Raw genomic sequence first — 23,675 nt, 5'->3', positions numbered from 1 at the left:
CAGATGAAACTCAAAAAATTAGAATATTGAGCATAAGTTAAAATTTTGATGAGTATGGCTTACAGCGTATGAAACCCTTGACACAAGACAGTAGGGAGTCGTTGCCCTCTAGTGGCGCACTTTGTCAATAACTATAATTGTAATAAACTATTTATTATTTCATTGGAATTAGAGCACTAAGCAGTGTGTAGATGAATATTATAATTTCAAACATGACAACTCTTTATTGATAAGAATGGATTGTAAATGCTTTGTGTTGGCGGACAAGATCTGCAATGCTGCTGCTGCCGCTGGCATGAGTGAAGGCTACAGCCGAAACATGCATGTAAATACAGGGAATAGGATACAAGCTGCTACAAGGAAAGTAGGGAAAAGCCCTTTGCAGGTTTAGACAAGTGGTTCTGGGGAAGGAATTGCTGGCGTACATTGCCTCTTCACATTAAACACTATTTTTTAAATAAACTTTAACAATAGCGCTTTTACCTTTTTACTACGATATAAAACAAATACACAGAAAACGGCGGCGCCGGCGGTATTACATTACCACCACGCTTTAACCTCGGTCCACATGACATAGCTAGCATACAGGCTACACTGGTGCAACACTTCACGGTTAGCCTACTAAATGTGCATATATCAATAACTATAATCCATAACATTTACTCCCTGCATGTTCCTTATGGTATTAAACACATATATAAATCGTTCAAACATACTACACCCCACTTTCTTACCTGTAAAAATGGAAATAGAAAGTACGACACAGACACAGTGGCTTCTTCAGTCAAGTCCAATGTTGTGGACGAACGTAAGCCGCACATTCCGTTCACAAGCTGAACGAGGCATTAGCAATCGTTAGCAGATCCTCCGATCACAAACCGGTACTTACACTTACGGCAAAAGAAAGTGAAACTTATATAAACAAGCAAACACTGCATATTGTAATTTAAGATGCATTTCCCCAAAATGTTATAGAAGTTAAATAAGACAGCATTTTAAACAAATATCGTCTTTTTATCCTATTAAATCTCTTTAGCCTCCTTTACCCAAAAAGCAGTGGATTACTGATCTACCGACCATAAGTGTATTTTCTTTCTCCTGTTTTATAAAGAAATTAATTAAATATTTCTTAACCAAACAGTGCAGCAATGCAATGACTTTTGAAGCATTTTAACTTTTTAAAATTAAGATATAAAATAAAGATTATTAACTTGCCCCTTTTTATGAACCATATTAAGTATCTTTTAACTTGTATCAGTATTTAAGTATCATTTAACTTGTATCAACCCATTCAATGTATCAGTATTACATCATTTTTATCATCATTACAGAAGCATACATTGAATCTAATAAAAGCAAGGTAAGGCATTTTAACACTGAATCACACTTCAGCTTCTTGACACTTTTAAGACAGAGATGTTATTTTTACATTTCAATGTTTGTGTCATACATCTCTATAATCATCTGTTCTTTCTGACAGATATGGCAGTGTTTTATGATCTTCGGCTGGTGTCTCTGGCTGTGCTGATGCTGGCGTCTCAGCTGGACTCTGCCAGCGCTGCTGTTCGGGTGTTTGGCTTACGGGCCAGAGACCTCACCGGCAGTGGCGCAGATAGGATTTTTTAACTGGGGGGGACCAAGCTGTCAGCAAATGATTTAAACTAAATTCGTTATTTTGCGTAATTTGGGCTTTAACTAGTGCTCAAGTAGTTACTTTGCGTAATTTGGGCTAATGATTTGCACTAAAAAGCCATTGGGGGATTCTTATTTGAAATCATGGATAAACAACAATGAACAAAGGTAAACAAAGGCCTACCTGATCACCACTAGCAATGCATGATCAAACTATTATTTGACTAGTATGCCAATCACCCACCAAAACTTCATGTCTTCAGCAAAGTATGTTTTGTGGCTGCCCTCCTGCAGATCCTCACTTGCCTGACTAGGGCAGAGGTCTTCAATCCTGCTCCTGGAGGGCCACTGTCCTGCAGAGTTTAGTTCCAACCCTAATCAAACACACCTGAAACACACAGCTCATCAAGCTCTTCAGGATCGCTTGAATATACAAAGGCAGGTGTGCTGAAGCAGGTTGGAACTAAACTGTGGCCCTCCAGGAGCAGGATTGAAGACCTCTGGACTAGGGCCTGTCTTACTGTCATCAGAAATCGCCTGCAGGCCAGGAGGACAACATTTTAAATCTTATAATTTCAGTTAACCCTCTATACCTCTATAGAATTTCACAACAATGTGAAATACAACATATTCCTGAGAATTAATGGCTAAAACTACTATTTCAAAAATGTCTAAGAATAACTCAATTTTAAATTTAAGTGTTAATTACAAGTTTGTTGCAATTTATAGATTAGAAATATCTTTCAAATGATGTATGACAAATTAAGAAATGTTTTTCATAGCCCATAATTTAAGAATCTATATCCTCCGTTGCTCCAGTCCATACAATAGAAAAAACATGATTTCCTGCTATAAGAGGATGTCAAAAGTTTATGTAGGCCTTTATTTGTTGTTTGCATAAACCTTGCACCACACAAATTTACTTATTATGATTATTTTTATAGTGGCTTACACGACAGTGAACATACCTCAGTCAATTTATACAGTACAATGGGTTAAATGATAAGATAAAACATTATTTCCTGACGACGATAAATTGTTTGATTTATCCAACCATTCTTTTTTTGTTCATTCATTATTTGTCTCTGTCCACTCACCTAAATGCATAGTTATGGTCTCCACATTTTGCTGTGTTTACTAAGTGCAAAAGCCTTCTTGCCATTATTGTCAGACTAGCTATTCCCCTTAACAAATCTAATCTGCCACATCTGGGAAAGTCAACAGGCATAGGATACTTACATTGTTTGTTTTTGAAAAAATGAGGTGATTGTTTTTTGTCTCTTCATTGCCTTTATGTGGCATTTATACAGTCGATTTTTTTCAGTTCAGAAAATCACCGACTCAGCTCAGTCATAGATTGTATATGATCACTATGGTTACCGGCCCGCCCCTACAGGCACGATTGAGGCAGCTACCAGCTCCTCATAAGACCCCGGCGACGTCACTCAGGAGTCGTAGCACACACCCAGAAGAGAGTGTAAACGTCGGTGGCATGATGGCATCGTGTGTTTATTGACAACAGAACAGCGTGTTGTGAGAACGTGGGTACAAACAAAGTAATGGTGACCGGTGTAGATTATTATTGTGTGTCAGTCCGCGTCTGCCCCGACCCGATTCTGAAGCAGCGGCGGGCCGGGACACTACTTTGGCTAATGTACTTGGCGAAAACACTGGTTAATCCTCTGTTTTACCGATTTTTGTCGCCTTTCGTAGGGATAGTGAGGGCGGGGGACGGATCGGGTCACTATGAATCTGGTGGGGTCATGTCCCCCCCGTCCCTAGTGCCATCTGCGCCCCTGCTCACCGGTGATGCAGCTGGAAACCCACCCGATCCATACCTCAAGGTCTGGTGTGGCTCTTCTTCTAGGCAGCAGACATCATATATCACGAATAATGCTAATCCTATTTGGAATACAGAATTCTACTTCCCAAATTTCAGAGCAAATCAAAACCTGAGGGTGGAGGTGTGGGACAAAGACCTGAAATATGATAATCGTTTGGGCACTTGTAGCAAACTGGTGCGAAATGGGTCTTTCAGGCTAAATTGTAATATGAACAAAATAACTATGTTTTACAGTTCTGAAGCGAAATAAACCTGTTCTAAATCAGCAGTTTGTAAAGCTATACTTTGAGACTGATAACAATAAAGTTGAACCATTTTTATTGCTCGTATGTGTGTTCTGCATTGACTGATTGAATGGGGTATATTCATTCACTTGAATAAACTTAAAATGCTTTTAATCTATTTACTAAAAAAAAAAAACTAACAAAGTGCATTCGCAATACAAAACTAATAAAGCCATATATCAAATAAAACTAGGTTCAGTGTGAATTAAAAAGTAGAGGTAACTAATACTTGAGACTTCAGTAGGGATAAGTTGATTCAGAATCATCTCTCATTCTCAAAATGTTGGTGTCATATCAACCTTGCTTCTCTTACTACTCACAGAAAAATGTGGACTGTTATAGAGATAGTTCACCCCCAATTTTTTTTGTTAAACAAATTTGACGACTTTTTATTACTTACTTACCCTCAAGTACCAAACATGTATGAGTTTCTTTCTACTGTTGAACACAGAAGAAGTTATTTTAAAAGATGTTGGTAACCAGACAGTTGACGGCACACATAGACTTCCATAGTACTTTTCCTGTCGTCAACTGTCTGGTTACCAACATCTTTTAAAATAACTTCTTTTGTGTTCAACAGTTTGGAATAACAATAAATATTTTTGGGTGAACTATCCCTTTTTCAGAAATTTCAGAAGGGAGCCTGCATTCTGACATTCTTTCACGCATTTTAAGTGCAGCAAGGATCCTGGGCCTTGATGCTCAGGAAGAAGCTACAGCTCCAGCCCCCACACAAGGTGTATGAACGAGTATGTCCTGTGCACAGCCTACTGTGTCTATTCCTGTGGCTGAGGATTATTCCCAGATGCTGAAGAACGCCTGGAATAATCCAAAAGCTGAAGCCCAGTTTAATTAAGTTTGTTTCTTAAATTAGATTACCCCCCTGAGAGTAGTATGGGGAACATGTCATCAGTGGAGTGAGATATCACAGCCCTTACCACTTTGGGACCTCATAAGGTTATGACAACCCTTTCTGTCCTGGTAAGGAGTGCCAAAAGAAGCCAAAAGTTCAGAACCGTGTGCCAGAAGACGAGCTAGGGGTTACCAATTCCATGATCAACACTGTTAGACTTTTCAAGGGTTTTGCCAGTAACTTGTTGCCAGTAAGTTACTGTAATTAAGATTTACAGTACCATAACCGTATTTCAGTTTTACAGTAACTACATGGTACTGTAATTGTGTAATACAGTGCATTACTGTAAAAATCAAGTTTTGATTTTGAACCCGTTTTGAACCCAATTATTTTTATTTGTACTAAATAAAAATTAGATTTATTTAGTTTTGATATAGAATGAATTTTTATTTTTATCCTACATAAGTACTACTGACATTCAAATCAATTAGACAAAATTATTACAAAATACCTTTTATTTATTTAAAACATTTCATATACATCACAAAATAAACAGTCTGCCAATGCTGGAAATTATGTGTTACATTTTTACACATTAATGGGTGAGTTTAGGGTTTAATTTTAACAAAGTAAATATGTCAGAAAGGTTAGCACAAAGATGTGTAAACATGTTCAATTAACACATTATGTGCTGTCCAACACTGCACACATTGTTAAAAAAAAGTACATACAATCCTAAACAAAACATTAGCATTTGACAAAATGATTGTAGAGGCATTGGTTATTTAGCTTATACAATTATTATAATGAAATAGCACCAATTACATTCATAAAACTGCAGAATATAAATACATTACAGTTTTTCTCAATTGCTAAAACACTAAACCCTATTGTCTGAACCAAATGCTCAGTTGCCTGAACCCACTGATTGAATCAATCACTCTTTTGGCAAAACTATAAGCACTTTTCACCTGTTTAGACACAACTTGCCAACACATTTTCATTGTGATGCACCCGTGCTGCATAATGGTGAGCACAGGTGACAAAAGTCAAACACAATTAAAGCAAAGGTGTCACCGCTTGAACACAACAACTCAAAATTGATCACACTTGTGGCTAATGATATGAGGGACATATACAGTAAGCCAGTTCAGAGAGCACTGGTTTGTGAGGCCCTACAATGGACAGAAATCTGAGAGGAAGAGTTCGTCTGAGAGGAGGTCGAGGTGGTCAGCGAAGACAAAGAACAGTAATATCTGATGAAATCAGAGCTACTGTGATTGACCATGTTCTTGTCCATGGTATGAGCATGGGGGAGGCTGGACAAAGGGTACAACCAAACATCAGTAGACTCACTGTGTTCACCATAATCTGAAGATTTAGAGAAGAGAACAGGTAATTACCTTTTTTTGACATTATAATACAGTATGTAAATGTTGACAGCAATTACTGTATGACATACTATATACTGTACCACAGTATACTGTAAGTAAATATATGTTTCAGTACATCACTGTACCAATGTACTGTAGAATTGTAATGGAGGGTTGGTCTAACTGTTTGTAGGCCTGGTATTCCATGTATATTTTTTGTAACTCCATGTTCTATTTTTGTAGAATTGAAAGACTGCCACATGGGGGATCACTAATCCTCCACACACCAAGAGACCCTAATTGTTGATATGGTCCGTGAGAACAATGCCATTAAACTGAGTGAAATTCAGCAAAAGATCATTGAGGACCATGTAAATTTTGAGGGTATCAACAGTGTCAGCCTCTCTACTGTTGATCGTGTCCTCAAGCGCAACAACTGCGCATGAAACCGCTATACAGAGTGCCATTTGATCGCAACTCAGACAGAATCAAAGAGCAAAGATTCCAGTATGTACAGGTTGGCATATATCCAGACACATTCAATGTTGATTACTCTAAGTTGTGATTTACTGTAGTGGCCTAAATCACTTTTTCCATATCACTTACAAAACTATATCTATTTCTAGAGAGGGTTTTTCAACTGGATGCAATGGAAAGACCCCATGAATACATCTACATGGATGAAGCTGGGTTTAATCTCACCAAAAGGAGAAGGAGAGGCCGTAATGTGATTGGCCATCGGGCCATTGTTGGTGTTCCTGGGCAGCGTGGTGGCAATGTCACATTATGTGCTGCCATCAGCAATCATGGGGTTGTCCACCATCATGCCAACCTGGGGCCCTACAACACTCACCAGCTCCTGATTTCCCTCAATCACATGCGAGATGCTCTGTTAGGGCAGCAGGATGAGCATCCCATCTATGTTGTTGTTTGGGACAATGTGAGTTTTCACAGAGCCCTCCAGGGTAGAGAGTGGTTCAATATGAACCAAGGTTTTATCAATCTTTGCCTTCCACCGTACTCCCCTTTCCTAAACCCCATTGAGGAATTCTTCTCCTCATGGCGGTGGAAGGTATATGAACGCCAACCTTACACCAGGGTAAATCTCCTGCAAGCCATGGGACTTGCCTGTGGTGACATCGGTGTGGAGGCACGCCAAGCCTGGATACGGCATGACAGGGGGTTTTTCTCCCGTTGCCTGGCCAGACAAAATGTGGCCTGTGATGTGGATGAAGTCCTGTGGCCTGACCCAGTACGGAGACATGATGCTGTGGCTGAGTAATGCACTTATTTGTATATTTTTGAACTTTATTTTTACACACACACACTTACTGTACAAAAGTGGCAAACGCATAAGATTTCTGTTTGTTTTTACAAGTGCTATGTGTAAATACACAAGATTTCTGTTTTGTCTTTTTGTACAAGTGCTAAATGCACAGTTTTTTTTTGTTTTGCAACATGCATTTAGCCTACAGTGAACAATAAACATTTATTTCTCCAGCTTCATGTACTGAGCATTGTGTTTTCTATTTTTCTACGTAGTGTTTAGTGACTGTTCAGTAGTGTTTTTAATTTTGATTGACTCGGGGCACGATTTGACAACATAGTTCAGTTTTGAGCACAGATTGAACTGTTTTGAGGTGAAAGTTTGGTTTTGGAAGAAGAGTCTGAGGTTTTGTGAATGTAGCTTGAAAATTGGGTTTTGTGTTCACAGTTTAGAGAAAAGGAGAGCAGCTTTCAAGAAATGTGTCTTAGCAATCGAGAAAAACTGTAAGCAGTCAAAAAGGAAATTCCAAAAAATAATTATTTCCAAATATTTGTTGGATTCATGTACACTGGTGGCCAAAAGAAGTATTTAAGTGTCCTAATGCTTTTGAAAGAAGTCTCTTTGATGCTCAAGAAAGATTTCTTATTATTATCAATGTCTGACTGTCTACTCCTCCATCTTTCCCACAGCATAGGAGTAAAAGTCATCATCAAAATAATCTTTAAAAAGCCAACACAATGTTTTTGTCCACATTTGTGAATAAATGAACTTCTCCAAAGATTGGTTCCTGTTCAGAACTTGACTGACAACATCAGAATGTTCTCTGTATGCGTGTCCACAACCACAAATGTACTCAGTCCTTGAGAGAGAGAGAGAGAGAGAGAGAGAGAGAGACCAGAGAGAGAGAGAGTGAGACAGAGACCAGAGAGAGAGAGTGAGAGAGACCAGAGAGAGAGAGTGAGACCAGAGAGAGAGAGAGTGAGAGAGAGTGAGAGAGACCAGAGAGAGAGAGTGAGAGAGACCAGAGAGAGAGAGTGAGAGTGAGACCAGAGAGAGAGAGTGAGAGAGAGAGTGAGAGAGACCAGAGAGAGAGAGTGAGAGAGAGAGAGAGTGAGAGTGAGACCAGAGAGAGAGAGAGTGAGAGAGAGAGAGTGAGAGAGACCAGAGAGAGAGAGTGAGAGAGAGAGAGAGACCAGAGAGAGAGAGAGAGACCAGAGAGAGAGAGAGAGAGAGAGAGAGAGACCAGAGAGAGAGAGAGAGAGAGTGAGAGAGAGAGACCAGAGAGAGACCAGAGAGAGAGAGAGACCAGAGAGAGAGAGAGAGTGAGAGAGAGAGAGAGACCAGAGAGAGAGTGAGAGAGAGAGAGAGAGAGAGAGAGACCAGAGAGAGACCAGAGAGAGAGAGTGAGACAGAGACCAGAGAGAGAGAGAGAGAGAGAGAGAGAGACCAGAGAGAGAGTGAGAGAGAGAGAGTGAGAGAGAGAGAGAGAGAGAGACCAGAGAGAGAGAGTGAGACAGAGACCAGAGAGAGAGAGAGAGAGAGAGTGAGAGAGAGAGAGAGACCAGAGAGAGACCAGAGAGAGAGAGAGAGAGAGAGAGAGTGAGAGAGAGAGAGAGAGAGAGAGACCAGAGAGAGAGAGAGAGAGAGTGAGAGAGAGAGAGACCAGAGAGAGAGTGAGAGAGAGAGAGACCAGAGAGAGAGTGAGACCAGAGAGAGAGTGAGAGAGACCAGAGAGAGAGAGAGAGAGAGTGAGAGTGAGAGAGAGAGAGAGACCAGAGAGAGAGAGAGAGAGAGAGTGAGAGAGACCAGAGAGAGAGACCAGAGAGAGAGTGAGAGAGACCAGAGAGAGAGAGTGAGAGAGACCAGAGAGAGAGAGAGAGACTTTTTAACTTTAAGAACTCTTTATTTACTAAGATTAGTAAAACTTTTTCCTCTTAAAAACAATTGCCAAAAACAAAATAACCAAAAATTGGCCTCATCACATATAACATATCTACATTAACATCAAATTCATGTACATTCACACAACATTTAACTTAAGAAAATTTTGTAAATAAAAAATAAAAAATAAATTAAAATAAATATTACAATTTAAAAAAAAAAAATCCTCTTGGTCAGCCACACACAACACTTCTGCCTATACCCAAAACTCACTGAATGCAACCACATTTTTGGCTAATTTAAAAAAAGCAAATTCTGCTTTAATCCTTGCAGATACGAAAGCCTTAAAAATAAGTTCAGGTTCAGTCGTTCCACTATCTTTCCGCTTATTTTTCCGTGTAATCCATATTGCCAGCTTAGCTTCACCGATTAAATTTTTTTTGAAGAAATTCTTTTTTTATCTGTTGCAACATATTTTGGGCCAAAAATAAATATATTTTCATCCATATCTTCTCCTAGTGTTCTAAGCCAACTCTTTAAAACCTGAAACAAACCATTTAGCCTAGAACAATCTAAAAATAGATATGTTCATGACTTCAATGTTTCTTCATGACCACAAAAGATGCATTCTCTCTCCACAGTGGGGTCAACACATGCCAAGTATCTATTAGTCGCAATTGCCGAATGCACAATCCTCCAATGAAGATCTGCAGTTCGTTTTTCTATAGGTGATTTAAAGAAGGACCTCCAGCATCTCCTAGGAGAAGAGCTCTGGCCAAACACATCCAACCATTTTGATTCTTTACAGTTCCTCAGTTCAGATTGATGAGAGACTTTCACACATGATAAGTACAAGGCTTTCTTTGAAACATCTTCAAACAAATTCAGTTCAGGTATTCAGAAAACAAGAAGTGATTCATTTTCAGGCTTATCATCTACTATCATTGAAACCTGAAGTTTTGGAAAACTCTCTTTCATTTCGTCCTCTTGTTCACCACAGCGATTTTCTTGTATACTTTGTCTATAGATAGAAGGAAGAGCTGAAAAAATGTCCTTCATTAATTTATCCATAAATCTCACAGACTTAATGCCCGTCAAACTACACAGTTCTTGGGGACTTTTTCCACTCGTTTCTATTCTTTAGATTATACAAACATGTGCATTCTGCTCTCACCATTGATGTTTGCAGATTTCTCAGTTTCAACACATCTGCCTGTATTAGTGGATTGTTAAAGAGTGGTTCTTTTTTATCCAACCCTCAAGGTTTGAATCTCTCCTTACTTGAAAGACAGACTTCCACACATTCAAAACTGACTTATAAAATGGAGAAGAAACATTCCATTCCATATCCTTCAGACTGATTAAAAACAGATTAAAATCATATTTAAACAAATTCATACTGCGTAATAAGGAACAAGCTGTATCAGCCCAACAGATTTTTCCAGAATACAGCAACTTCTGTGCAGTCTGCAGCCTAAAAGCCTTGATTCTGCTTTGTATATCTATCAAGTCTTGTCCACCTTCACTGACTGGTAAATATAAAACAGCAGATTTTACCCAGTGCTGACCAGACCAAAAGAAATCATTTATTTTCCTTTGTAAATGAACTACTTCATCAGGTGGATTCAACACGTTTAGTTTGTGCCAAAGTGCGGAAGCAGCCAGATTGTTTGCAACCCAAGACTCTCCCCCTAAATGACAACTGAGGCAAGATCCATGTCCACCGCGACAAACGCTCACTCATCTTATCATACATTCCTTCCCTGTTCTTCTGAATATAGTTGTCAGTTCCTAAATAAATACCTAATATTTTCAGGCCTTCTTTACCCCATTTTACACCTCCTGGTAAGACTGGTGGCTCTTCTTCAGGCCAATTTCCTAAAATAAAACCTTCACTTTTTTCCCAGTTTACCTTTGCTAAATTGGCATTTTCATACTTCTTTAAAACTTCTTCTAGAACAATCACATCTCTTTTACTTTTGATAAACACGGTAACGTCATCAGCATAGGCAGAAAACTTAGGTTTAACTTTTTGATCTTCAATTAGCAAGCCATCTAAATTTTTCCTGAATTGACGAAGCAAAGGTTCAATGGCTAAGGAATATAGCATTCCCGACAAAGGGCATTCTTGTCCAATACCTCTACGTACTGACACTGTTTGGCTTAGCCCTCCTCAAACCTTTAACATTATAGATACATCAGAATATAACAGTTTGATCCATGAAATAAAAAGATCACCAAAGCCAAAAGCTTTAAGTGAACTAAACAAATAAAAATGACTGACTCGATCAAATGCCTTTTCTTGATCAATTGCAATTATTCCAATATTGTCACCATCCCTTTTTGCAATATCATTGATATCACGAACAAGAAAAATTTTATCCATTATAGTTCTGTTAGGAATACAATAAGATTGATAATCATTTACTATATGTTCTAAATACAATTTTAATCTATTTGAAAGACATTTCGCTAAAATTTTATAGTCAGTACACAAAATTGCCACTGGTCTCCAGTTCTTTAAAAGACCAAGATCAGCTTTCTTTGGTAACAAAGACAAAACGGCTCTTTTACAGCTTGTTGGCAGCTCTTTTTTCCTATAAGATTTAAAATTTTAAGATTTAAAAACATCAAACAAATCATCTTTTATTAAGTCCCAAAACTGTTTATAAAATTCAGCCGGAAGCGATTCCCGGTGCACGTCCACTGGATAGCTGATTAACAGCCTTTGTTATTTCATCAACGTCCATTTCAAACTCCAGTTGATTCCTCTGTGTATCAGTCAACTTTGCTAAATCTTTAAAAAGGTCCTCCATACAGCCAACGTCACATGAACCATCCGAAAAAAGCTCTGTATGAAAATCCATAGCCATTATTCTCATTTCTTTAGGATTAGTTGTCACAGTTCCATCTGGTTTCTTTAGATGTAGCATTGACTTCCGTGCTCCTTCTCGTTTTTCAAAACTAAAAAAGAAAGAACTTGGTGCATCCGTCTCTCTCAGAGAGAGGAAGCGAGCTCTTATTAACGGTCCTTTAGCTCGCTCATGAAAAAGTGAGGCCAAAGCTTTCTTTTTTTCATTCAGTCTTTCAGTTGATTCACCATTTTGATTAAATAGACTTCTTTCAATTGATTTGATTTCATTTTCCAATTCCACAACAGTTTTTTTAAAACAATAAATTGCATTAGCTGTGTAATTTTGACAAAAAATCCTGATGTGTGCCTTTCCTACATCCCACCAATGCACAACATCATCAAAGTCAGTCTTTCGCTCTCTCCATTTTTCCCAAAAAAGGTGAAATTTTTCACAAAAGAAAACATCCTGCTACAATTTTACATTAAAGTGCCAATAATAACTATGACCTCTTGTCTTTTGTAAGTTAAAAACAATCATACATATCTGAAAAGCCACTGGGATAAATACAGGCCTTAAAAAATCTGTTACACCAGTTTTTATTAATATAAAAACTATCTAATCTAGCAAAGCTGATGTGGTCGCTTGAAGACTTCGACCAAGTGTATTGCTTCTCTACCGGATGTTGTAATCTCCAAACATCACACAAATCAAAATTGCTTATCATATTATTTAAAATCTTACCAGAAAGAAGGCATGGTTCTTCTCCATTCCTGTCTAAGTTAAAATCTGATGTACAATTCCAGTCACCACCCAAAACTAGACAAGCACTTTTATCATAATTCCCCATTATATTTTGGCAATTTTTAAATACATTTATCCTTTCTTCACCATTATTGGGTGCATAGACATTAACAAAGATAAATGAAAACCCCATCAAATTAGCATGAACAGCCAAAATTCGCCCCTTCTCTATTTCATCACTTGATTCAAAAGCTATGTCAATCCTCTTAAAGAACAAGATAGCAACACCATCCTTAGTATTAGTGCCATGACTTAAGAAAATATGGCCTCCCCACCACTTCTTCCATTCTGTCTCGTTAGCTATGTCACTATGTGTCTCTTTTTAGATTTAGATCCAAGATGGCGCCGCGGATGGCTGCCTCGGTGTGGAGCTCTCCAGCTATTGTGTTGTTTTTGTTCGTTTGTTCTGCGTTTAGTCATTCTTTTCCTATCAGTTTCACCAAAGACGAACTACTGGACATTAGGAAACACACACCAGAAAACTTTTCTACAGTTTTTGATTATTCGGACGTTTTGCTGGACATTCTCGTCGGAGGGGCAGCGTTGTTGTTCAAACGCGCGTTCAGACGCAAACGCGGGAAGCGAGCCGGCGCGCTGGTTAAACTCCGCGAGCGCGGCCTGCGCACTGCACTCCCCAGCATTCATCTCGCGAATCTCCGATCCCTTCCTAACAAAACGGATGAACTTCTTCTCCTCACCCACACTAACAAGGATTTTTTAAACTCTGCTGCTTTGTGCTTCACTGAAACCTGGCTGAGTGAAGCCATACCGGACAACGCAATACATCTGCCGGGCTTCCAGCTGTTCCGAGCGGATCGCATCGCGGAGCTAACGGGGAAAACGAGAGGTGGTGGATTGTGTTTCTACATTAACGAAAGTTGGTGTTCAGATGTAACAACACTGAAGAAGATGTGCTCTCCTAATTTAGAGGCACATTTCATAAACTGTAAACCCTTCTACTCGCCTCGGGAATTTTCCTCTTTCATTCTCGTGAATGTTTACATCCCTCCAGACGCGTGCGTGAGCGCGGCGCTACAACAGCTGGCTGAACAAATATCTGAAACGGAACAAAGGTACCCAGACTCTCTTTTAATCATTCTTGGGGATTTTAACAAAGCAAATCTTTCCCGTGAACTACCAAAATACAGACAGCACGTTACATGTCCCACCAGAGACAGTAATATACTGGACCACTGTTACACCACAATAAGAAATGCATATCACTCCGTCTCACGAGCAGCTTTGGGGCTCTCTGATCACTGTTTGGTTCATCTCATACCGACCTACAGGCAGAAACTGAAATCAGCTAAACCTGGAATAAGGACTGTAAAAAGATGGACTAATGAAGCAGAGCAGAATCTACAGGCCTGCTTTGATTGCACTGATTGGACTGTTTTTGAAGCTGCTACCAATGATCTGGATGAGCTCACAGATACTGTAACATCATATATAAGTTTCTGTGAGGATACATGCATTCCTACCAGGACATTCTTATCATTCACTAATGATAAACCATGGTTTACTGGGAAACTCAAACACCTTCGTCATGCCAAAGAGGATGCTTACAGAAGTGGGGATAAAATCTTGTATAACCAGGCCAGAAACAGATTGACAAAGGAGATCAGAGTTGCTAAAAGGAACTACTCTGATAAACTGAAAAACCAGTTTTCATCCAACGACCCATCATCAGTCTGGAATGGCCTGAGGAACATTACCAACTACAAGTCACCATCCCCTCGATCTGTGGACAATCAACACCTGGCTGACGATTTAAATTCATTTTACTGCCGGTTTGAAAAGCCCTCATTCACACCACACACCCGGTCTGATCTGCACTTCACACATTCAGCATCACCTCCTGTTCTCCAATTATCACTCCCCCCTCCTGCCATCCAACCTGAGCTTAAGGTCTGTGTGGAGGACGTGAACCGAGTCTTCAAAAAACAGAAGACTAGGAAAGCCTCAGGCCCAGACGGCATCTCATCTGCTTGTTTAAAAGCCTGCGCTGACCAACTGGCCCCGGTCTTCACGCAGATCTTCAACAGATCATTGGAGCAGTGTGAAGTTCCCTGCTGCTTCAAACGCTCCACTATCATTCCTGTCCCCAAAAAACCCAAAATCACTGGACTTAATGACTACAGACCTGTCGCTCTCACGTCTGTGGTCATGAAGTCGTTCGAAAGACTGGTGCTGGCCCACCTGAAGGACATCACTGGACCCCTGCTGGATCCCTTTCAGTTTGCTTACAGAGCAAACAGGTCTGTGGATGATGCAGTCAACATGGGACTGCATTATATCCTGCAACATCTCGACAGACCAGGGACTTATGCAAGGATCCTCTTTGTGGACTTCAGTTCGGCCTTCAATACCATCATGCCTGGTCTTCTCACAGCCAAACTGACCCAGCTCTCCATACCATCCTCGATCTGTCAGTGGATCACCAGCTTCCTGACGGACCGGCAGCAGCGAGTGAGACTGGGGAAACACACATCCAAGACACTCACAATCAGCACTGGTGCTCCCCAAGGGTGCGTTCTCTCCCCACTGCTCTTCTCCCTGTACACTAATGACTGCACTTCTAAAGACCCCACTGTCAAGCTCCTGAAATTTGCAGACGACACCACTGTCATCGGTCTCATCCGAAACGGTGACGAGTCTGCTTACAGACTGGAGGTTGAACAGCTGGCTGCCTGGTGCAGTTATAACAACCTTGAGCTGAACACGCTCAAAACAGTGGAGATGATCGTGGACTTCAGGAGGAACAGCTCAGCACTCCCCCCACTCACCATCATGAACAGCACTGTGGAAGCAGTGGAGTCATTCAGGTTCCTGGGCACTATCATCTCTCAGGACCTGAAGTGGGACAATCACATTGACTCCACTGTGGAAAAGGCCCAGCAGAGACTGTACTTCCTTCGCCAGCTGAGGAAGTTCAACCTGCCACAGGATCTGCTGATTCAGTTCTACTCAGCTGTCATTGAGTCTGTCTTGTGCGCTTCCATCACTGTCTGGTTTGGTTCAGCTACCAAATCAGATATCAGGAGACTACAACGGACAGTCCGGACTGCGGAGAGGATTATTGGTGCCCCCCTGCCAAACCTCCAGGACCTGTACTCTTCCAGAGTGAGGAAGAGAGCAGGTAAAATCATCACAGACTCCACTCACCCTGGACACCACCTGTTTGAACTGTTACCGTCAAGACGGAGACTCAGATCACTGGCCACAAGAACATCTCGGCACAGGAACAGTTTCTTCCCACAGGCCATTTCCCTCCTGAACAGTTAACACTCCTCCCAAGGCATATGCCTGTAAGTGCAATACTCCCACTGTTTAGTGCAATATCCTACAACTCAGGTGATACTTATATGTAGATTTATTTATTTATAATATTCAAAACACTGTAAATAGGTTCATAATCTGTAAATCTGAAAATGTCTATTCTGACTAAACCCAACTGTGATAGTTTTATTCTCATATATTTATATTTTTATTTTTTATTCTTATAATTTGTAGTATTATGTTTCATGTTGTATCTGTATATGTCCACTGGAAGCCTCAGTACCAAAACAAATTCCTTGTGTGTGCAAGCACACTTGGCAATAAAGCTCTTTCTGATTCTGATTTTAAGAAAATAATATCCATATCCTTATTTTCATTATATTCCTTCAACACTGCTCTTCTTCCACCATCCCTTCCACCATTAATATTAATTGTTCCCATCTTAATACTCCCCATCAAAAGAAAAGAAAGATCAAGAAAGAAAAAAAGAAGGGTAAGCAAAAAAAAAAAAAAGACAGAGAAAACACCCCAAGTGATTTAATCATTAAGGAGTTGTTAGACCTTTTCAAGGGTCATTTTTCTTCTCAATTTAGTTGCAATTTTTGTAATCTACTCAATTCATCATAACTGGATTTCTGTTGAATTTTCACAACTGATTGCAAAAAAAAATTTACATCAGGAAAAAATTCACTTAACTCTATTGTTTTCCCAAAGGTCGATCGCATCCAGGAAGTCATTAACCTCATTTACAGTGTACAATTGGTCTTCACTGAATTAAGAAAAAATATCCGATGCCTCTGAAAATCTATCATCATCTTCCATGTCATCTTTCTCCTCAACGTCAGTTAACTGGGACAAACAAATCTGCTCAGTATTCTCTGCATCATTTGTAACAACTTTTGGTAACTTAGAACGAAGACTCTCTTCGTTTTCGTTATCACCGTCATTAACATCTACACATGGATTTTCTCTCTTTTCAAAACCAACTAAACTGACAGTTGAGCTTCTTTTCCTCTGATTGCTCGTCCCTTCATCTATATTTTCGTCTTTGTTTTTCTCATCAATTGTTGTTTTGTTTGGTTTCTCGCTGATCTCCTCATTTTTACCAATCACACTAGAAATAACTTCAATATCATTTACAATATTTTCTAGCTGCGTTTTGTTATGTGGGCAAGCCATATTTTTATGTCCAACGTCTCCGCATTCGAAACATTTCAAATTTCCGGTACTTGCGTAAATCATGTACGATTTACCCTCATGTTTGATTCGGAAACAAATGTCTAGCGTTAGTTGATCAAGAAACATGAATAGCTGACGCCTAAACGAAATGTAGCCTATGTGTTTCAATGCTTCATTCCTACACCTCAATGGAATCATTTTCTCTTCACTGGCCATTTTTCCATACCTCAACAATTCTTTTTCAATGTCACTGTTTAATATAAAAGGGGGCACATTAGAGATCGTGACAAGCGGTGACACAACAGTAAACGCTCCATTTACCCAAACGCCAATTTCAATAAGTTCACTCACCAAACTTTCGTCTTTAAGGAAAACCACCACTGCTTTATTCATCCTTGACGCTGAAATTATATTTCCGTATCCAATCTGTTCACCAACAGCGACAAGCACGTCTTCCACATTAGAGTCCGAGTCAGGTAGGCTACACACCTGACTCCATGGCGAAGCGAGAGCGAGGCTACACCCCCGCTCGGGTGAGCCTCCATCTCGGGCCTCCGCCACGAAGCCAAAAAACTCCTGAAAACCGAAGCGTGTATACTCGAAATCAATTTATACACAAAACATAAAAAAACATAAAGGAAGAGAAAACAGAAAACCAAAAAAAAAAAAAAAAAAAATCTAGAAAAAAAATGGAAAAACCCAAATCGCTCTTCTCACCCGTTTGTTGCTCCCATAACCCAAACCCAAAACTTATATATTTGTAAACAGCTTTTTGTCAATTGCATTTTCAAACATTTCAGATTGACTAAAATAAATTATGTCAGATTAAATTTTAATACTTACATATCCTAAATTCTGCCCAAAAATGGTGAGCCAAAGAGAGAAAGACTGAAATCGATGTTTTAGCCCATTTCAGCTTGTCTGCAGTGAAGGGGGTTCCTGTTTGAGACAAATACACAGTAAGACACATGCAAGAAATCACTGAGCGATGCTCGTTCTCCTTCCAGTAGTTAACCCACCTGTGCGCTGATACTATAGGACCTTCCTGGTCAGCTGGGACTGCAATGGTAGAGGCTTTTGCCTAATAAAATATCAAAATAATGTAAATATATATATATAAACTGGAGTTGTTAAAATGCTAGATTTGGTATGAATGAACTAGTGAGAGTTTACTACAATGAGAAGGTAACATCAGATCCTTGGTTTCTAGATACCATCAATACAGGATACAGGAAAATACAGGTTCTTATGACATTCTTCTTAGACATAGGTCTACAGCCTACTTCTAGAATATATCTTTTTTTGTAGGCCAAGTTATACATATGCCATCATCATCAGTGTCATAATATGTCTTTGTTTTGCATTTCGTGATGTTTCCACATTATATTCATCATCATGTAAAATCTGTTTTAGATTCGATGAGAGAGCTGAAGTCACTGTAAATAAACTGGATCAATAGATTCATTGAAATGATTCATGAGCGATGAATGATTCATTCACAACAAATGTTTTGTTTGTTTGTTTGTTTGTTTTATTGCCTATTTAGAACTTGGCAGTTCCAGGGATCATTCACATTTCCATAGAAAAAAAAAATCATCAAAGGAGCAAGAGACCTTTCATTGCAAATGGCAAAATCACTTATGTACATTTGATGTATACCACACTTTCTATAGCATAAAATGTAGAGTAAAATACTCATGTTTACAAGTATGAAAAGTGTTATGTGGTGTGAAGTGATGTGCAGACTATGGGGAATTTATTGCTTGCACCAATCTGTGAGAAGAGAAGCAGGCCTATATGGTGCATCATATTTAATGAATTGCAAAAATTAAAACTAGATTCAGTGTGAACTGAGAAGCAGAGACAACCTTGATTTATGACATTCATTTGTATTTTCATGTTGATGTTAGTAAAAGCATTTCACTAAAGAAGAAAAGTATGTTAGCTGTAGATTTTAATGAACATATTAATGTAAAACATACACGTTATATTGCATATTGCTAAACTTTATTCCCACCAGGCTAGTTACAGTTTGTTTCAAAGCTGTTTAGAAAAGGTTTATTGTTTCAACTCGACCGTGTAAAACAGACTTCCGGGGTTCAGATGACAAGTTTGGGAGAAAACCCCATAACCCACCAAATGTGTGATACACGTGTAGAAGTGTTCATCATAAAATAGGTCACTGTCCCACAACTCCAGCTTCAGATTGTCATATCGATTGCATTTTGGGAAGTTGAACTCTACAGACCATGTAGGATAATTGTTATCATCTTGAATTTCTGTTTGCCCAAAAGAAGATCCACACCAGATCTTTAGGTATGGATCGAGAAAGTCTTCAAAAACGTCACCGGTGAGGCCGCTGGCACGTAAGCCAAACACCCGAACAGCAGCACTGGCAGAGTCCAGCTGAGACGCCAGCATCAGCACAGCCAGAGACACCAGCCGAAGATCATAAAACACTGCCATCTGTCTGAAAGAATACAAGGTTCATTGAGATGCCTGACTCAAATATTGAAAAGTAAAAACAATGTCTTAAAAGTGTCAAAAAGCTGAAGTGTGATTCAGTGTTAAAGATGCCTTACCTTGCTTGTATTAGATTGAGTATGTATAATTCCTGATCCTCACAACCTTTATAAAACTGTCCAATCAATAAAAATCTTCCAAAGGTCTTCAACAGTTGGTTCAAAAACATGCGTATCTGTGTTGTTTTCACATCGAACTAGTTACATTTGTAAAGATGCCAAGAGTGTAAAAATTTTATTCCAAGTAGCATAGAATCAGTGCGTTAAAATAATAGTTCTCAGTCCTACAAAGCTACAAAGGCAGAAAACACTCAGCCAATGCTCTACAAGAGTTATAAAGAAAATCAATAATCTTTTGAAATATCTTATCAATAAAATATTTTAAATGTGCTGCATTCTCAGAAATTAACTATTTAATGCTGGTTTAATTGTTTTATTTTTTACTTTTAAGACATTTAAGAAAAGTTTAAAAAACATATTTTATAAAATGCTTTATATGCCAAATTAAATGTGGTCCAACCAAACATTTGGTTGGACCACATTTAATTTGGTAGACAAAAGCCTTTTTAATATGAATAAGCAGTGAAGAAGTTTTATATATATACATGGCCATGGGTGTTTGTAACGAATAAAAAGTACATGGCAAAAGGATATGGAACTGCAATTGCCTCATTTGATTGATTTGCTGGTCCGACTCAGAAAGAATCCAATGTTTTACCTATATGAAGAAGAGGGTCTTATCTCAAGGAAAAGAAATGTAGCCTACTGAGTAGTTATATGATTCGGCTTATGTCAAAATGATTTATGACCCTATGATTGACAGGTGGGCGGGGCTAACCTTTGACCTTCCGGAGGATGTTCCGGAGGTCCTTTGATGTAGGGATTAACCTTTGACCTTCCGGAGGGGGTTGTTCCGGAGGTCGCTTAATTTAGGGATTAACCTTTGACCTATCGATCGATCAAGTTGACAGTTTGTATGATATATGAAGTTGCCAGTTGTCTTTGCCAGTTGTCTTTGCCCCATTGATTTTGACCTATTGACCCCGGGGGAAATAACTTCTTGGTGTGGGAAATCCCCTCCGTGTCGGGGTGAGAAAATAATTTTTCTAATGTCGCATATAGATTAGAATAAAACATGGGGGTGTCCAAAAAGTAAAATCATCTTACCGTTTCAGAGAATTGGGTTTAAGTTGAAAAGAGTTGAGGATCTTTTGAAAAAAGTTCCTCCGAGTGATTCTCTCCTTTTGCATCTGACAGTCTCCGCACTGTGTGTGTGTGTGTGTGTGCATCTGTCTGTGAGTGACATCCGATATCCTGGCATTCCTGAGCACGCTATATAAATGGGGATATTGAGAAAAAGTTTTTCTAATACTCTCACACTAAAGTTGAAAAGCATGCTGCTCCTTTAAAATGGTTATAAATTTTAGTCATTTACAAATATCTTACACTAAAGTTGAACACATTCTGTTCTTTAAAAAGTATATAAATGATTATAAAAAATCTTTTAAAAACAAAAATAAAATCCTCTTACATTTTAGAGAGTTGAAGAAGTAAATCTCAACACATCATTGTCAATATAACGTATGAATGTATTTACAAAGATGCAATAAGTTTAAAGTTTTGATACAAAATATCCCCTGAGTGTTTTTCTCCCACACCAGCATTTTGACACTCTGTGATTCAGAGTGGTGGAGGAATGTGTGTGTGTGTGTGTGTGTGTGTGTGTGTGTGTGTGTGTGTGTGTGTGTGTGTGTGTGTGTGTGTGTGTGTGTGTGTGTGTGTGTGCGTGTGCGTGCGTGTGTGTGTGTGTGTGCGTGCGCGTGTGCGTGTGTGCGTGCGCGCGTGTGTGTGTGTGTGTGTGTGTCAGGCCAGCAGCAGTATGAGACGTTGGGGATGTTTTGTTAGTGTTAATCTTAAAAGTTAATCTTAAAAGTTTAAAAATAAAAGATAATTTAAATTCAATTCAATTAATTATTTAAAGTCTTAATAAAACGTTGTAATACAGTCGTATCTTCTATTTATCTTTTAGAAGATTACTGTTATGATTTTGTTTAATGGTGCTCTAAAGTATAATGTTTATTAATATAGTCATAATGATTTTTGTACTGTAACAGCATATTTAATCCCGTACACAAACACGACCATCACAGAAAACAACATCTTTACATTGTTTTTACATACATTGCACTCACACTAACTCAGTTCCATAAATTAACTAATCTCCATATTTAAATTAAATGATTATAAATATAGAATAATAACAAGTATGTTACTAAAATGAATTCAAACAATTTAAACATAGTTTTAGCTAAATGAATTTATATAAAAAAGTATATAAAAACACCTTACATTTTCATAGAGGAAGATGTAGTTCTTTATGCAATGATAAAAACAATCCAAAGTCATAAACAAAACCCTCCTGGTTCCTTCAGTGATAAACTACAGGGTGAAATGAATGCATGACCCCCTCACAGAGACGAGAGGAGTTACAGGACAGCTGAGCCTCTGGGATGTGCCAATGTCATAGCATATGTAAAGTTAGTCTGCTTTCCAGAGTTTTATTCATACTAAATTCATTTGAAATATTAAAAGTTTAAATTAGATCTTTTAAAATTAAAAGGCTGTTTAAATCAAAGCTTTAACGTTTTATTAAAATCGTATCTTCTATTTATCTTCTTAGAAGACTTCTGTATGATATAAATGATTTTACATAAATTTAACCTAAGGTATTATTTTTACTAAAGCGTCTGTTCAAAAAATAAAGCAAAAACTGTACTTTGGTATCTTAGATATTATACAAATTATTTCAAACAGTATTTTTGTCCATGCCGCATGAAACATGTTGTCAAAGTTTGTCACAATGTTTTTTTTGTTTTGTAGTTGTTGTTTTTGTTTTTAAGAAATCCCAGGACTCTACATTGCTCTTATTTAGATTAAATTGTATCATTTAGAAAATCACCGCACATGTTCAGAGACGCGATGTGCCTCTGTGGTCCATGAGTAATAAGTAAAGTTTGTCTTGAGCGAATATTTAATTTTACTCCTCTTAATTCAAAGCATGATCTTACTTTTTCTACGGTAGCTATGATCTATTGTACGTATAAGATCATTTTTACTTTTCTTGTATCTCCCAAACTATCCTTATTCATTGTGGAAACACACAGGGTGAACCCCTTTACTGAGAGTATACTATCGGTTATCTACTCAAAATATATGTAGAATTTTAAAATGTTAGCCTTTGTTGATGCGACAGGCCACATGAACAGACTTTGGAGAGAGCTGATGATACTATAGCGGGAAGCATGCCCCTTTGACCTCCTCCATTTTTGTAGGCTTTTTGTTAAATACCCTATAGCTTAGTCCTTAATGGTACGCTGTGTAGAAATTTCCCCATCTAGCGGTGATATTGTATTTTGCATTCAAACGCATAGTGCTCTCTAGCGCTTCGCTTTTTCAAATGCGTATTGCAACTACGGTAACCGCTATGTGCCAAGAAGCTACGCCCTGTCGTCCAATTGCACTTCATCGAGTTTAACTATACACGTTTTACCGTTATGTTGCCTATGTAATGAATTACACAACCACGGAATGAAAAAGCTTGTAATTTAGACCATAACACTGACTTAACTGTCGAGGAGAAAGCAGGACTTCGGTGTCCCTTTCAAAGTCTTTTCTCCTTCATTAGCTCTATCCACCTGGGAAAAGCCACCCCCATATTTACCCTCGTTTTAAATTTGCCGGTCGCGTTTCCTTTTAGATTAAATTTTTAAGCTTTATCATGGCTACGAGGATTGCATTATGAAGTGCCGTGCAATCTTTCAAGCGCCTCTCACTGACCGCTTCAGTGGTTTCAGTCAGCCGGCTCTGAACGAAAAGGTTGGCTAGTTGAGCTAGGCTAGTGCTTTT

The 23,675-nt window shown here is 38.7% G+C and overlaps 2 protein-coding genes across 2 annotated transcripts; one reads left to right on the top strand and one right to left on the bottom strand.

The window, feature by feature from the left end:
- Positions 1 to 1,482: 1,482 nt before the first annotated feature.
- On the top strand, positions 1,483 to 3,787 carry LOC143741563 (perforin-1-like). The gene is made up of 3 exons (XM_077233836.1): positions 1,483 to 1,603; positions 3,062 to 3,067; positions 3,448 to 3,787. The coding sequence occupies exons 1-3, from the start codon at positions 1,483 to 1,485 to the stop codon at positions 3,723 to 3,725; spliced, it is 405 nt and encodes a 134-aa protein (XP_077089951.1). The 3' UTR covers positions 3,726 to 3,787.
- A 15,329-nt stretch (positions 3,788 to 19,116) lies between these two features.
- On the bottom strand, positions 19,117 to 19,835 carry LOC143741561 (perforin-1-like). The gene is made up of 2 exons (XM_077233834.1): positions 19,830 to 19,835; positions 19,117 to 19,713 (listed from the first exon to the last, which is right to left on the bottom strand). Exon 2 carries the CDS (start codon positions 19,711 to 19,713, stop codon positions 19,306 to 19,308), a length of 408 nt encoding a protein of 135 aa, XP_077089949.1. The 5' UTR covers positions 19,830 to 19,835; the 3' UTR covers positions 19,117 to 19,305.
- Positions 19,836 to 23,675: the final 3,840 nt, after the last annotated feature.

Source organism: Siphateles boraxobius, unplaced genomic scaffold (assembly GCF_051911475.1).
Source record: "Siphateles boraxobius isolate OS27281-9 unplaced genomic scaffold, OSU_SipBor_1 19, whole genome shotgun sequence".
In the NCBI taxonomy this organism is placed as follows: Eukaryota; Metazoa; Chordata; class Actinopteri; order Cypriniformes; family Leuciscidae; genus Siphateles; species Siphateles boraxobius.
This window is presented reverse-complemented; position numbering and strand designations above follow the sequence as displayed.

Excerpts from the sequence above, each read along its gene's own strand:
- LOC143741563 (XM_077233836.1), top strand. The coding sequence starts at position 1,483 with ATGGCAGTGTTTTATGATCTTCGGCTGGTGTCTCTGGCTGTGCTGATG.
- LOC143741561 (XM_077233834.1), bottom strand. The coding sequence starts at position 19,713 with ATGGCAGTGTTTTATGATCTTCGGCTGGTGTCTCTGGCTGTGCTGATG.